General features: G+C 38.4%; 1 protein-coding gene across 1 annotated transcript in view; it reads right to left on the bottom strand.

Moving 5' to 3' along the window:
* Positions 1–17,010, bottom strand: part of dym (dymeclin) — a 67,193-nt gene that overhangs the window by 41,830 nt on the left and 8,353 nt on the right. The window contains exons 7-10 of the mRNA XM_042509808.1: positions 12,793–12,918; positions 10,413–10,552; positions 1,647–1,832; positions 1,332–1,510 (exon numbers count right to left, since the gene is read on the bottom strand). Of these exons, the coding sequence (XP_042365742.1) occupies positions 1,332–1,510; positions 1,647–1,832; positions 10,413–10,552; positions 12,793–12,918 (631 nt within the window). The remainder of the gene's footprint in view (positions 1–1,331; positions 1,511–1,646; positions 1,833–10,412; positions 10,553–12,792; positions 12,919–17,010) is intronic.

Below are 17,010 nucleotides of genomic sequence, written 5' to 3'. Positions count from 1 at the left end.
TGTCTGACAAATGGCATTCACTGAGCCCTTCTTACAAGATATCAAATAGCCTATGGGGACAAAAATGTAAAATATCAATCGTGCAACAGATGCAACTAAATAGCAGAATCCTGATCTATAAAACATAAGGTATGCACAATAAAAAAAGGCATTCTTTGTATTATTCTAATTCGGGAAAAAAAAGCTTTTGTTGTCTTAGCAGGGGGCTTTGTTGAAGCTTAATCTATCAACTATCCCAATGCAATCACATTATTACTTGAGCTACATAAAGCCTTGTTGCTATAGTGGTGTTACCACCTGTGGTGCAAACTCAGTTCCAATTAAAGGAGACAATGAAACAGGAAAAGCAGCATTGCAGATGCTAGTGGAGGGGACATTTACATTATTTACTAATCCATGGCTGCTAAACTATAGGTGGAGGCAGATGTTATATTCAGAAGTATGCAGAGCAGATGGCAAAAGTGATGCGCTAATGACAACAGTGTGCAAAAGATTTAATTCTCAGAATCACACTGTCAGAGTGAAAGCAGTTAGTAGCTAGCATGGTAAGCGATGAACCCACACAGATGCAATGTTTGCTCATTACACTGTCGAGCAGGGGTGCTTTATTGTGGCTAGACTCATTAGTAGCCATCCCCCCTAACATAATAAGCTCAATCTAGATCTGCTAATGAAGATGTTTTATTATAGACGCTATAAATAGCGAATAATAACGAAAAGTCATACTGATAGACATTAAGGAATTTAACTGACTTGCAGTTTTAAAATAAGATTGTAAATTTAAGTCATTTCCTGCATGCAATTAAATTTCTGTTGCATTTAGGTTAGATGCCTTTTTAAACCTGATACAAACAGATATATACTACTGTAACTCCTACATCCACTTCTGTCTAATAAAACCAAATTATTTAGTGTTGCACTGTGTGAAAGAGCCTCATATGTGACTGTCTACCATGCTCATATGTGATACCATCTGACATGCTGAGCTAGAGATTGATTTTCATTCACTAAATGCCTCAGTACATTCTCTCTGCTGTAAGGAATAACTGGCACTGTCCCACATGGACGGAATAGCACCAGCTGCCACTGCATACATCCTCGCTGTTTACTGAGGCATAGCATCGGTCCTAGATGAAATGATTTCATGGCTATTCCCATGTGTGTTAGGAAGGACTGCATAATGTGTTTTGTTAAGGATTACCCATTCACGCAGTGTTCTTTTCTTTCTCACTGTGAATAAACTACATATTAAATATCACATTGACACGGGGATAATGAGTATGCATGCACATGTATATATTAACAACTGTCTTCACTGCTATCCTACCCACCAGATTGTCCATGTCGGTTCTGGAGAGCATGTATGTCCTCATGTTGGCGTTCTGGTGAAGAAGGGTGTACAGTAGAAGTGTGGCCTGGTCGGAGCGCTGTTGCTCACACAGCGCTGTGTACAGACTGTTGAAATTGATCTGGAAAGTGTGAGGTTGCTCCATGGGCACGGACGATGTGTCTACACGGGCAGTGGTAAATATTATCAGGATTATTATTCCATCACATTACTTTCTTTCCCTCTTACACATGTCATGCACATTAATAACTCTCACATACAGTATGCACAACATATTAAAAACAATCAAATGTATTACCTTGTGTGTTTCTGAAACAAGTGATGGCCTGGCGGTACGGGTTGGGCCAGTCAGGCCCGTCTGTCAGATTGGCCAGGACCAGCAGTAAAAGAAGGCTCTGATTGGACAAAGGTAAGGGGTTGTGTTCCTGGTCTACCCCAGCTTTGCTGCCAGCTCCACCCAATGTGAAGACACTCCACAGCCCACCTAGAGACAGACACACAAAAAGGCACACAGATTAAAATATACTGTATAATGTATATATTCTATTGTATAAAATCTATTGATTCTATCCATTGTTATTCCTTGTATTATTATATATGATATTCTGATATTATTCTGTTGGGTTCATGCTTTTTTCTTAATTTTAGTTAATAATATAATAATAATTCACTCATACAAGGTTTTTTTCTTTTTTTAAAAATTATATTTTGGGGCTTTCTGTCTTTATTTGACACTTGCAATGTGAAAGGGGAAGGGATGATATGCACCAGAGGGCCAAGTCTTTGTACATGGGACACCCACTCTTACAGGTGAGCTACAAGGCACCCAATACTGAGATTTTTTTATTCAATTAATTATATTTTTATTTAAATTACAGTAATTTCAAAGGAACATTTCACCTCCTATAAATGACCATTTGTATATTAATGTCTCATAAAAAATTAAGCATTTTTGATTCATTGAAGTCATAGGAATCCAAGTTAAACAACAGCAGAACTAAATCTGAAATTGAATAAACTAAAAGGGAAACTGTTTTTTCCAAAGCCCGAGACAAGAAGCTTCAGTGTTAAGCAAGGTAAGAAAAAAATTGTCAATGGAGGCTTGCTTTGAAGAGAACATAGAAAAGTTTCACTTTCCATTAATTCCCTATTGGAAAGGGTTGTCTGTTTGGGAAATACTGAGCATACGAATTCATACAGAATTTTCTGTGGTTTTGGATTTTTCATAGACTGGAGGCATGCAAGAAAAAAGTTTTCTTTATGAATTTAACAAAACAAGGGATGAGTAATGATTTACAAACGGCCATTTGGGAAATGAGGTTTTCGTTTAAGTAAGAAAAAATAATTCGCCTCTTCTAGAACTGGCCTCAAAACTGCAGCTCTCTGTTTCAGAACAACAGATGGATAGATGGACCTGTGCAGTACCCAGTAATGAAGAGCAGTCAGGTTGTGTATGTCAACCCTTTATGGAAAGCACTGACATATTCTCCCAACTCACAGCTCTTATGCCTTATAACTGATTTACGCTTCACAGCAAAGTGAATGCATAAGATTATGTGCAGTCAGACTGATGTAATCAAGGCCAAAATGGGAACAATGGAGTCACGCACAATGGTTTGCAGCACCTGAAATTTGAAACAACATAGACGGCGCCACAGAACAAAGAGAAACTGGAACTACTGGCCAACTGGAGTGGAGGGTTCGTTTTTCTTGTTGGGGGATGAGAGGGAGCTGAATTTCCTACAGAGCCGCTGAAGTGCTGGTGCTTTCAGGCGTCACCAGAAGCACGAGAAGCATGAACACCAAGGTACACAGATGACAGTCTCTGGCTCCTGCACGTCTAGCCACACAGAATCACGGACCAAGCACCAGTGTGAGTGTGTTGCAGGGCCACAGTTATCATGCTACTGAACTCAAGGATGAGCCAAATAGATTTGTTGCCATCTAGTGGCGAAGGATGAAAGAGCAGATCAATTTATCTGACAATTTGCACACAGTCTCCTTGTAATGTCAGTAAGTCACCCCAATCCATCCAAGTATGACTCATCATCAGTTCACTTGGTTACTGAACCAAAAAAGATTGAAGTCAAGCGGACAAGGAGACATTAGTTCAAAACATTATAGGGATGAAATGCTTAATGCACACTGACATCCAATGGCATTAAAAGATTAACTCGAGGGGAAAACAGGAGGTCACATCCCAGTGTCTTCTTGTACTGTTTTGAAAAGGAGACGACAGCACAAAGGAACAAATTGTTACTGATGAAGACACTGTGAGGCTGAGTTTTTAAACCATTATGCATACCAAAATACTTGCTCTGGGGATTTTGTTTCGACAACTTGTGACTGTGTAGGATTCTTAGTAACATCCATAAATTCATTAATGGCTAGTTAAGAGCTACTCTCAGAGAGACACAGAGACACTCAGTCTAACTTTGTGTGCATAAATGTGCATGCAATTCCAGTGACGAGCGTATTTAATTTATTTATATTTGAGCAACAGGACGTCGACAAACACAATATAAAGAGATCCCAAAGAGAGAAATTACATCATGTGTCATTTTCTCTCTCCACACACGATACTCCTCTGTCCTTTTACAGCTCAGTAAGAGAAGTAAGTGTGAGTGAAAACAAGATCATGAGAGGGCCAAGTTGTGACGGAGCCCTGTTCATCTCATCACTGGCACCACAGTGACTGGCCCAACAGTGTCAGAGAGCCCGGTCTGGCAGCCACATTTCCTGCACTCTCGCTCACACACACTTAGTCTCACACGCACATTCACAGGGCTCTATTTTACCTTAGTGGGTGCTGTTTGTTATCCGTCTGGCTCGGTTCCCTCGGCCTGTCTGCCTGCCCACCACATAAACCCAATAATGCTGCGCTGCTTGGGCCTGCTCCGGCCCTGGCTAGCCGCCCAGTGGAAAAAGAGGAGGAGGATAATGAAGAGGAGGAAAGGGAAGGGGAAAGTGAGGAAGAGAGAAGGTCACACACGGACACGGAGGAGGCTGGCACGCCGAAATCTGAGTCTGGGCTTTAGGACTCGGGGGCAGCGAAGGCATCCCTCTGTGAGACACGCAACACAACTGCACCCACAAAATCTCATTTTACTTGAGCCTGCATCCACAACAACTACCATGCCTCTCCCCTGGTCTCCTCACAACATTTAACAGGCTCAAAAACAGACCATAATTTAAGTTCCTGCAGCAAAAGCTTGAGCAGTAAATGTCTGGTTAAGCCTTGGTTTTAGAACAGAAGGCTGTGTGCAGTCTTACATAACGACCACCATCATCAGACAAGACTGCTGGCCCAAAGTCCACTTCCATATTCAAACCAAAATATCATCACTCAATCAAACATCTACAGAGCCTTTCCAAATATTCGGACACAGCCTGGAAACCATCTCTTTTAAATCCACATCACCCCCGACAACTACTTCACCCACCCATGACCCCATACTGAATCCAGATTCATATCATCAAACTAGGGGTGGAATGTAATTAAGTACATTTACTCAAGTATTTTACTTTAGTATAAATTTCAGTTTTATTTTCATGCTACTTTATACTTTTACTCCACTTATCTGAATGCTTTAGTTACTTAACAAATTAAAATGTATGCATAAAAAACATAAGAGTTTATAAATATGATGTTTTGCTATAAATTAAATTACCAAAGAGTTTATACAAGTACAGCTGCAACACTTACTTGATTGATCAACTTAACACAGGTCTGATATCTAATACGCAAACACGGCCTTGCTTTGGTAGTGAATTTAAACCCACACCTGGAAAGTTTCTCTGGAAGTTAAAATAAATAAATAAAAAAGTCTAGTGTTAATGTAAACATTCTCCCCGTGACAATGCTCTAATGCTAGGCAGGACTGGTATAATGTTTCCCTTGTTCGCCATCTTTGTTGAGAGTGCAAACATTTGATAATTAGCACTAAACATAAAGCGTCAGTGAAGCTATTGAGAAAGCCATTAGCGAGGTGTTGTTGATGTTAGTCATAAATCAAAGTAAAGGACAAATGTAATTTTGAGCTGATTATGGCGCTAGATTTAAAGTCAGAGTCGTTGGAAAATATCCCCTGGGAACAATTAAATAATCGATATTGACAATACCTCTCAGGAAATAGCGCTTGAGGATGATCAACGGGTCATGAAAATCTATTCAAAAATGTCATTAAAATTCAACCGTTTGTTTCACAGTTGTTTCAGGCTGAAAGAAACTGATGAACCACCAGCTTCCATTGATGACCAATACGGACATCATGCCACTAGCATGGCTAAAGACATATGGCAGTATCATCAGTATATATACTCTACATCACTGAAAGAGCTTACATCTCTGAACAGAAGGGAGCTGAAGTGGGAAATATTTTCTCATCATTACAGCTGAGAACAAACCCTTCAGTGTAGACAGAGATGTGAACGCCTGGTGAACAGAGACAGACAGAATGTGCTACTTACTTATTTACTTGCATAACAGTGAATGAAATATGACATCAGGGCTTCAGGCCAATGCCTTGGCTAAGCACACAGACACACACACAGACATACACACACACACACACTGGCTAAGCAAGCAGACACACACACACACACACACACACACACACACACACACACACACACACACACACACACACACAAAAGAATGCTAAACTCGTGATTTTTATCCCAAAATGCACACGGGGAAACATGCTGTACAGACAATAAACAAACACACTATTCTGATATTCTCACACAAATGAAAATACACGCTCAAAGCACTTTTAAAACAAACTGAACCCAAAACCCTTCTAACAAAAACATAACATTTTGTAACAAATTATCTGAATCATAATGAAAAGCTAGAGCTTAAAGTATAAAAAAAACAACAATCTTCTAAAACCCGCCCCCAGTGCGACCAGCAAATTTTGCTTTACTAGAGGACTTAAACCACATACATGCAGATATTACAGGGCGTCTCTGACCAGTTGATCATAGGAGTAAGAGTAAGGAGAGGAGAGGAGAGGAGAGGAGAGGAGAGGAGAGGAAGCTGTGAGTTGCCAGTCAGGGCAATAATCCCCCTGCAGACTCGCGTTCAGACTCAGACAGCAGAGTGTGTAAAAGCAAGAGAGGAAGAGACATCCTATCCACCCACACATTTACATGGCGACGGAAATCAGGCACTGCTTTGCTTTGCAGATGACCAGTGTTTGTTTGTGGGGAAAAGCCAGACTGTCTATGAATGTGAGTGTGTAGGCAAGCATGATTTTACACGCTACTGACCACAGGAACAGGATTTCTACAAAAAAAGCAATGTAAAGAAAGTTGTGGTATTCTAGTCCAGACTACTGTATGTGAATTTACAGATTTTATAGAGTGCACTTGAGGTCCTTAACTAGAAATTGCATATACTTAACATTCTGCTAGCGTTTCAGCGGTTTGTTGTGTATTTTTCTTACAGTTCCAGGCATCCATCAGTTTACACTAATTTCTGTAAGGCATTAAAATAAATTCTCTAGAAACTCCTTTTTGTCAAAATGACTTAATTACTGGAGGGTACGGGAACTTAAACAAAGATAATACATGAAATCATATATTAAGATGGATAACAACTCAAGCTAAGCACATCACGATAATTATGTTACCGACTTATTGAGGTCAGCAAAAATGATCGATATCATGTCCATATATCGTACGATATTGCACTGTTTATATACATGTTTATTTATATAACATTTAAGCCAACATGATGCCAGTTTAAACAACAGGGTGTTCCCTATCATTACAGGACGCAGTAAAACACGCAGCCCCTAAATGTCTTTTCACAGTGCTTTAACCAAACTAACAGAAAAAAACTGAAGACACGTTTTGCTGTTATTTCTGGTTGTGCTGCCTTTGTCCTTTCTTTTGCAATTTGTGTTACAGTTGCTCTTTTTAACATCTTTTCTTACACAGAAAAAAAATCAATCAAGTCTTTGTATTCCTGGTGCATTGAGCACTTTGATTGGCTGTTTTGGGCGGGGTTCAGCTCTCTGGCAAACATTTATTTATGTTTTCTATTAGTAGGATATAGTTTTTTTGACATACAAATTATAATGTCTAAATGTTTTTAAGAATTAAATGTTCATTGCTCTTTGAATGGGTGTTTTTATATTATTATGATATATCCATCCATCCATCCATTTTCTTCCGCTTATCCAGCGGCAGCCGCCTAAGCATTAGATTATGATATAATGTTGTCATTATATCAGTGGTGTAAAATGGTATTAAAATGACAAAAACATATCTTACCAAAATTATTTCTGGAACAAATATCATTCACCATCATAACAGGCCTAAATCAAGTATGTCTCCAGGATAAGTCATTCTATTTTCACACCACAGAGCAATAAATGAAAATCAATGGACATCTAGCGATATGTAAGTGTTCTGTAGTAAAGAGGCCAAAAAAATGCAAAAGCACTGATGTGCTCCTTGGAACGGGCACTCCAGTGAATTTGTGTTGAAATACGACGAGTAACGCACTGCACTGGGAGAGTAACAAGAGACAGGTTTTAAGAAAAGTGGTCAAACAGAAGTAGAAATTAGGAGCTAGAACAATTAAATGATTAGTTGTCAAATTATAAATCAATGGCTAACTAATCAGATAATCAGTTTGAGTAATTTTTAAGAAAAAAAGATCAAAGTTATCTGATTCCAGGGTCTTCAAGGTGAATATCTTCTCGTTTCTTTACTCCTCAGTGAACTAAATATCTTCTAGTTAGAATCAAAGAAAGACATTTTAGGAAGTCCTATTGGGCTTTGGGAAACGCTGATCAATATTTTTCACAATATCCTGACAATTTATAGACCAAACAACTATTGAGGACTAATCGACAGATTAATCAACAATGAAAATAATTGGTATTTGCAGTCTATGTAGAAAGCGAAGAAGATAGCCTGAGTTTTGGTCCTTGAAATGGGTCCAGCTCATAAAAGTGCTGCATCCATCCTACATTTTCCAGAATGCAACCAATGGCATCTTTCTGTTCGACTTTCACAGGCTAGATAACAGAGATAACCCTGATGACATCATAAGGGTTATTTCTCAGACACGAATAAGCTCCACAGAACCACAGAGGACGTTATACAACTGTTTCACAGGTGTTAAGCTGCTAATCACATCTTACTGACCTCAATGTGAAAGATTTGTGCAATTTCCCTTTAACTAACTGAATATTTGTTCATGCTTAAAGGAAAAGAAAAGAATTCAACTGATATTTACTTTATGAACGAACAACACCCGTGCCTACACCCATTCTCAGCATTCAAATTAAAAACCTTCCTCTGCCCATCCCCAATGACTGTGTGCATGTACGAGACAGAGAGACGGAGAAAGAAAACAAGTGTTGTTTCTGAGCTCCGAGTATAAGAGCGCTTGTGTCTTTGTTGGGTCTGTGCGTGTGTGTATAAGGGAGGCGGCTGCAGACAGACAGGCTCTAGGGGATTACAGAACAGGACAGGGCACCATAACTCATCGGGCCGATCGCTGGCCACAGACAGACAGGCTGGGTTGAATGCTGATGGCTCACTGATAGGAATCTGCCACCAACAACCGACAAAGAGCATTTATCTACAGGGGAAACCCGGCCCTATTCTCACACTCAAACAAACATGCATTCAACACACATACACGCAGAGCACATTACCAGTCTGATGCGCACACACACACACACTCTGTTCATTTTTGACTCATCATTTTCATCCGCACTGTCATGGCTGTCAGCACGGCTCGCACTTTCATTTCTCAGATTAATCATATTTCTCACCCATTGGCTGCGAGGAAGAAAGGAAGAAATTGACACTCAGTTCTTTTTTTTCTTTACTATCTGGCTCTTACTTTTGTAATCTGAGCGTCATTCCTATTAGTCATTTTAACATTCCCACTCACCAGCTTAATTTGATGTGTGGGATGTAGCAACATCACTACAACAAACTGCAATGGGGGCAATGAAAAATGTTGCATGCACGTCTTAAGGGCTTCAAAATAAATGACTTATTGTCGGCCTTTTGCCACTCTTAAACAGTGTTGGTCCACAAAAAATCATATTTCAACCGCTGTGGTTATCATGGGAGCCAGATGTTATTCTATAGCTGGCTTGTTTATTTAGATTATATTTTCTTAGTCAGTATACATATCCTTTGGACTGCTGTTTGTTTTCAATTTCATTTGTGCTACTTTGTATCCTTTTGCAATATGCTAATGTAGGGATATGATGAAATCAGTGAGTCAATAAAAGAAGAAGAGATTTCAAAATTCTATGCAGAAGACAATAGGAGCGCAAGAAAAGGAGGTTGTCAGTGGGCCCATTGATGCAAACAAGGGAGCTACAACACGAATATGCTGGTGAACTGTCACATTGCGTGTCAAAATAACAGTGTTTCTGACATAACAAATTGTCCAAGGGCGCTACATGAAAAGATAGTGTCAGGTGACTCTGTTTTGTGTTAAAAATGTGTCATTTCAGTTGAGTGACACACATCAAGTATGAGGTACCCCACCAAAATCAAAATAATCTGCAAGATGATTACAAACATTAGAAAAAAACAGCATATATTTCTGTTACACAATATTAGGTTGAGTTTTTCAGATTTTTTATATATATTTATATTAAATAATCTTAAAAGAAAAATGTACTCTTTGATTCAACAGCTGACGAACCATGTCCAGACCAAGGCCATAACCTGTGACTGGGGTTTGTTATTGGACGTTATGCTTTAAGGGGTCACAGGGGTAACTGTGTAGTTACTCCAGTTATACCAGAATGTTGCCTTGCAAACTTTAACACAAAGTTGAGGTTACCATTTACAATATTCAATTTAATTTTGACCTTCCGAAAATGAGCCCAAAAAAAAAAATCACAAATAAAGACCGGGGATCTCTCTCCTTGCATCCTTAGAATTTGGGAAGTTGTGGTGGTGGAATAAAATGTTATCAGGAACAACAGGAAGAACGACCAAATTAGGATCTTGGTTGTTCCTTTGTTGTTGTTTCCTTTTTGTTTTAATCCTGTGTGGATGTGTGCTCACATACTTGCCACCCCTGACGCCAGGCCGTAAAGCAGGCCTCCTTCTGCTTTGGGCTCAAAGATGTGGGTTGCTGGAGGTGGGCATTTCTCCTGCCTGATGAAGTTATAGAGCAGGGTCTTCACCAGTCGACTGGTTAAAGACAAACTGGGGAAAAGAGAGACAAATGGAAGGAGAGGTTCAAAAAGACAGCTGGAAACAAGGAAACCTGAGGGCACGCTTTCTTCTGAATAATATGTGAGGTCTTCAACATTTCAGGAATTCTCTATAGAACACTGAAAAATAGGACGCTGCAGCAAATTTTTCAATTTAAAGCCCTGAGGTGACTGAGTCCTGTGGCCTTAAAAGCTTTTCCTCACCTGCTCAAAAGAAACATCAATTTTATCTGACTACATACAGCTGAATTAAGAATTTAAACACAAAGATTTAAGAAAAAGAATTGTTACGTTTATCAAACATAATAAAAAGAAAATATTCAGCTCATTTTCCATTCCTGCCTCATTATCCGCCACTAACACGACTGTCTGACAATCCAGTCGTATTTTAATCAAAAGCAGAGCTCAGACAGGACCTGTTTTTACACATCCATGCACAGTGTAAAATCTGACAAACTGATTTCAATCAAAAAAACCTAGAAAACCTATCGACTTGAAAAATGACACGTTTAATTATATCAGTCTTTTTACATTTTAGCATTTTCATGTAAGCAAGTTTACCGTGCTATAAATCTGTATTCTGCTTGTTGCAAACTAGTCAATCATATTTGTATTTTCTTAAATATTTTTACATGACAGAACTTGCAGATGTCTTAACTTCATCACTGGCAAAATCCCCCTGTCATGATCAAGTTAAGTCAGACTAACTTGGTTTACTGAACACTAAGAAAGAACAAGGTAATTTAACTTGCCATTTTTAAGTTGCGATAACTTCCCAAAAAAATTTATATATAGCTACATTTTGAGTAAACTTTTAAGAATTAAGATTAATTATTTAATATTTAATTTAATAATTTTTTTATATCTATTAATAGATATAAAGCAAGTATAAATTAGGATTTTTAGTTATATTTGCTTTCCTTTTTTAAGGCAATCGATTTCCAAGATTATCTGAAGTAAGATTAACTTTTTACGGTGCAGGTTTGTGACGGAGATCCTGTTCTCAGTCCACAAATGTTCATATCAAGTGTCAATTTGAGACTCTTTCCTCATCACTTCAGCTCTCTACCAGTGAGTGACATACATGTAATCTCTGTTTTTCTGGTTATGCACAGCTTCGCTTTCTCAACTGACCAAATGGCAAAACCATTCTGGATCTGTTTTGCCAACATCAGCTACTTGGAAGCCTTTCTTCAGCTCAGTGGCAATTAGTCCAAAGTGCTCTCTTTTGGCTCTCAAGCTGTGAGAGCCCTAAAAGAAAATTACTTCCATCCTCTGTCCACCCATCTGAACTGCACCAATAGACCTGAAAATGCATTCAGCGTAGAGCATTTATCTGCATTTATTACCATTCAAGATAATAATGAACTGAGGAAAATTGGGTTCAAAGCATTTAAAAGTGCAGGTCAACATCAGGCTGTGGCTTTGATTTAATTTTGTATTTGCATGTAGTAAGTTATCTCATCACTGCATTTTAATTTTTTTGCATTTTGAAGTTTCTGGTTGTTATAAATTTAAAATAAAGAGATTCGCTGGTACACTTTCTTTTAAAATTATACTACAAGGTCACACTGGAGACAGAAATCTTGGCTGACTAGAGCTATTTTCCCCCTTTTAAGCATCAATTGAGTGACACACACAGACATTGTCTGGGACATGATGAGATTGTCTGGACGCACAGAGAGCATCAGAGTCTGGATAGATGAACAGTAGGCTGGATCAGACGGTGCCACATTGGATTGGCTAAGATCCAAAATGATCTGGGCCTTCGTTCAAAAATGTCGTCGACAGATTGTGGACGACCCAATTACAGGGACAGGTGAGAGTAAGGGCCCTGACACACCAAGCTGACTGTCAGGCATCTGACCGTCTGGCAGCCTATTGTTCTGTGGTGTGTCCCACACCTTTGCAATAGTTGACCCTCGCTGTCTGTTTTTTGGGTAGATTCTGCATGTTGAATCAACGTTGGAGATGGCGGAGCATGCCAGTGAACGAAATCACTCTCAGCAGTTGAAACTTTAGGAAATGTTTCCACATTTATGAGCTTATTTTACATTTTATACTTCTATTTTCATGCAGTTAGTGGTTAGTGTTAATGTCTTGGTTGAGATAAGGGTTCAGTTTAGTCATGTTGTTTTAATATTTACTTTTTGGTGCATTAAATTAATGGCAGTCTTCGATAGAATAAAATAAACTTGTGTAGTGTGTGTGTGTGTGTGTGTGTTTTCTCACCATCGTCCCTTCATGATGTGCTGGCAGATTAATCCATCTCGGAGGATGTCTTTTTGGAAGAGCTGATAGGAGAAGAATACCAGCAGCGTGGTCACTGCCTCAAACAGGATGCTATAGGTGATGTCACTACAGGAAAAGACACAAGAATGACGAGTTAATGCAAATAAATTTAAATATCTTATATCAAAACTTCAATACAGGTATAAATATATGTATAATAAGATAATGTCCAGACATGTTACTAATAAAAATGCCTGATCTCTACAGAAGCCTTTAAAATAATATCTATATATTCTTATTTATCACATATCTATTATATTTTGTACTTTGAGGAAAAAGGTTATTTCCAGCTGTGACAGACACACTGTATCTCACTTGCAAAGTTGTCTACAATGACATCACATCAGAAGTAAAAAGTGACCCCAGCACAGAGAAGTATCCTTTCATTGAAACGCATTTGCTAAACTTAACTGTGACCTGCTTCCACTGAAACCTTCAATTCAGTTGCTATTATTGTTCTTTCAGTTTCATATATTCTTTACCGATTACATCCAAACTGAAAGATCGTCACTGTGTACAGATGCACACAAATGTCACATCTATGGCTTCAACAAATATTTTCATTATTGCTCTATTTTGAATATTTTCCCTGGTCTATACAACTTAAAAATGTGAAAAATGCCAACCCCAAATCCAATATGCCCAAGCTGTCTACTTGAAATTTCCCTTTTTTGTCCAACCACCAACAGACTATTTTCAGTGTGTTATAATAGAACAGGAAAAAAGATAAAGAAATTTTTCACATTTACAAAGCTAGAGTCACAGAGTGTTTAATCTTTTGAGTGAAATTACTCACTTAATAAAAAAATGATCGAAAAGGTTTATTATCATATTGTTTACAAACCAGTCAGTTAACTTATTGTTTCAGCTCTGAAATTGTCAACGGTAAAACACAAGAAGTTATTGGAAAACAAATGTCTTTCCTATTAATCTTAACTAAATCTAAATGATATTTTAGAAACTTTACTATCTATCAGGCCAAGGTTTTAATAATCTTGTAAAATTGCAAATTAAAAAGTTCATTTGAAAAATACAGCCCCGGTGTTTTAGGTTACTGTATATAACGTGTATAAATAAAAAGTTTAATAAGATAAGATAATCCTTTACTGATCCCTAGAGAGGAAATCCAAGATGTTATATTAATTTTTTGGACAACAATATGATATTTGCTGATATCACAAAGCCTGCCATGATCCGATTTTGATTGATAAATATGAGACCATATCAGTAATTATCCTTATGGTCTTTTTCTTAGCTGCTTACTATTATCTACCTGGCACGAGGCTACTAGGACTGTTTGAATGTTTCAAAAGAGGTGTGCTTGGACAATTGGACAATATGTTTTGATTTTTTTACTTTACTTTGATAATACTGGTGATCATTGGATCAATACATTGATACAGATCGACCTTTCACAAAGAAGGTTTCAGCATAAAAATAAAATGCTTCATTTAGCAGCAAAGACTTGACCGTAAGCTTATATCATTTGCCTTAGTGTAAATGTTTGGCACAAAAATAATTTAATAAATGGTATGTCACAGTATGTGTGGAAAAACAAAAGGGGATTAATTGTGATGTATCAAACTTTCTTGTGAAACCACAAATGGTGCAGAAATCCGAGACTGGAGGGAGCTAAGATGCCCATCCAAACCAACAGCACGTACAGAGGAAACGGGCTGTCATCCAGACAGTGGTGAAGGGAAGAAAAACAGGTAGAAGTCTTAAAGCCGGGAACAATGAATAATGTTGGAACGCTGAACGCATTTACACAAGAGCCAGGGTTTGATGTCCGGAGACAACAGAAGAGACGGAGAGAGAGAAACTAGACTGGTTGCCAAAGAGAGGAGGATCATGAGTGACACAATACAGACGAGGGAAAAGAGAGGAAAAGTGGAAGATGCTGCGTCAAGAAAATAGCAATTGTCAGTCATGTTTCTGTGAACTTGTTTTGACACTGCAGAGGAGGATTTAGCCCACAGAGACGTACATATGACTGTATCTTTGTCTCTGTGTGACAGACTGAGTGGCAGGCAGGAGATAATTCCAGCATTGATGAGTAAACACACAGAAATATTCACTCATTAAAGCAGAGAGTGTTAGCGTGCACGCCGCCCACGGGGAGTAAAGGATGATACCATTTTTCAATCATGATGTTCCCTCCTCTCCCACTCACTGGCACCGCTCCTAATCCAACTTTCATTTCAAGCCTTTTCTCTTCTCCCGGAACAACAAACATCTTTTAGTCATATCCCCTGCTTTTTTTTTTTTTTTTATTATGTCCCTTTGCTCATCACGTTGCCAGCTCAGTGCTCGAGCACGTCAGTCTGGCTGACGACTCTGGGAGTGAAACATATGGACATCCGAGCCTAACCTTGTTCCATAATGGATTTCAGCCTCTCTTGGTTAGTGAATCAAGGAGCGGATGAGCCAGTGGAGCACGCAAAGGGAGAGTTACACAGACAAACTTTTCACAAACTGCTTTTCATTAACTGCACAATGACGAACATCCTACTCACATTAACAACCAAAAAACATGAATAAAAACAGGGGACTCAGACTGAAGGACGTGCTGGGCTGAGAAACAGCACAAAAATCAACAATACTTGATGCTTTCATGCAAATATTATGCTCATAATATAATATCAAACAAGTGAGCTTTAACAATGAGCGATGTGATTGTGACCTTTTTTCGTGTACATATTGGGGTGGGAATCCCTAACAAGTTAATTTCAATTCAGAGGTGCAGGATAAAATTATATAACCATTATTGATGAAACTGATAGGGATGGCATGGTGAGGAAATTTTCTCACCGGTTACTGATCTTGTGACAACACTAGTTTTAGGATAACACCAGCCATTTCAAAAGCAAAGATATTCATCGATGACACTCAATCTCTGCAGAACGCCATTTTAAGTTACAGCTAATGCAAATTCCCTTGCTTCACATTAAAAGCTTTTAACTGGCCAAACACGAGTTGACTTTTATTATGAATTAGTCACAGAAAATGTTTGTCAGTGATATTAGGACTATCGTTCATTAAAAATGCATCTATTAAACAAAACGTCATTTTTTGGCATTTTTCAACAGCGGATCAGTTTAAAATGTTGCAGGGAGCAATGGAAAATGCAGAAGCAGCCACAGTGAGCTGTCAGGTGAAGGGCTGCAAGCTCTGTGGGGGCAAGTACACCATTGAGGCGGTTTACTTGCACGTATACATCAGGGTTTGGGAAGAAATGGCATTTCAATCCAGTCTATGTCCTGTACATATGGCAAACTTGACACAAAAAGTTGATTTTGACTATGATAGATCACACACCTCCAACTTCTTGACATGTGACCAACACCTTTTCCCTCATTAATGTTTTTGCGCTCCCTGTTAGCATTGAGTTTAAAACCAAAATATTGAGAAAAAGTCACCAAATCATCTGTCATCATCTTGTCAGTCAACTCCTGTAACTTCATAAAGTGAAATCTGACTCTTGCCAATCTGTGCTATGATTCTGCTGCCGTACCGAGCAGACACTTTCAGTTGATGATTGTAACATCTGTCATCCAACTATTCATAAAATAAGCAAAATGACAATAGGGGCGGTGGGCAAGTAATGTAATAAGAGTATAACAGCAGTAACACAGACCACAGTTACAAACCCAATCTTGATGCATCAAAATATTTGATTTCTATATATGATTTATTTTTTCTCACTGTGTGAATACCTGCTACTTTGAAAAAATAGTGTATTTGAAATGATCCATGATTAAAATACACAGTTTTATAAACTCCCAGTATTTTTTTTATCAGTGGTTGCTCATGTGCAGCCATCCTTACCAAAACTCAAGAAGTAGCCTAGCTTAGGATGTAGACACAATGCACATGTTTCACATCTGTTACGTTTCACCATCCAATTGATTTAGCCATAAGGAATGTGGCCCAGTCTTTGAAAATTGTTATGTGCGATCATAATGTCAAGAACTGGGCTTTAAATTTCTCATTTTCTAATTATTATTCTGCATTGAGACATGATCTTTCATGAGACAGTTGTGATGCATATAGGAATTGTTTTTTTCCCCAACCCCGTAGGTCACAATGGAGTGTTTAATTCAACATCCTCTCACACACACATTTATACATATTCATATATAATCAAATAAGGGAGAT

The sequence above is a fragment of the Plectropomus leopardus genome, chromosome 20 (genome assembly GCF_008729295.1).
Source record: "Plectropomus leopardus isolate mb chromosome 20, YSFRI_Pleo_2.0, whole genome shotgun sequence".
Classification (NCBI taxonomy): Eukaryota; Metazoa; Chordata; class Actinopteri; order Perciformes; family Serranidae; genus Plectropomus; species Plectropomus leopardus.
The sequence above is the reverse complement of the archived record's forward strand: the minus strand, read 5'-3'. Positions and strand labels throughout refer to the sequence as shown.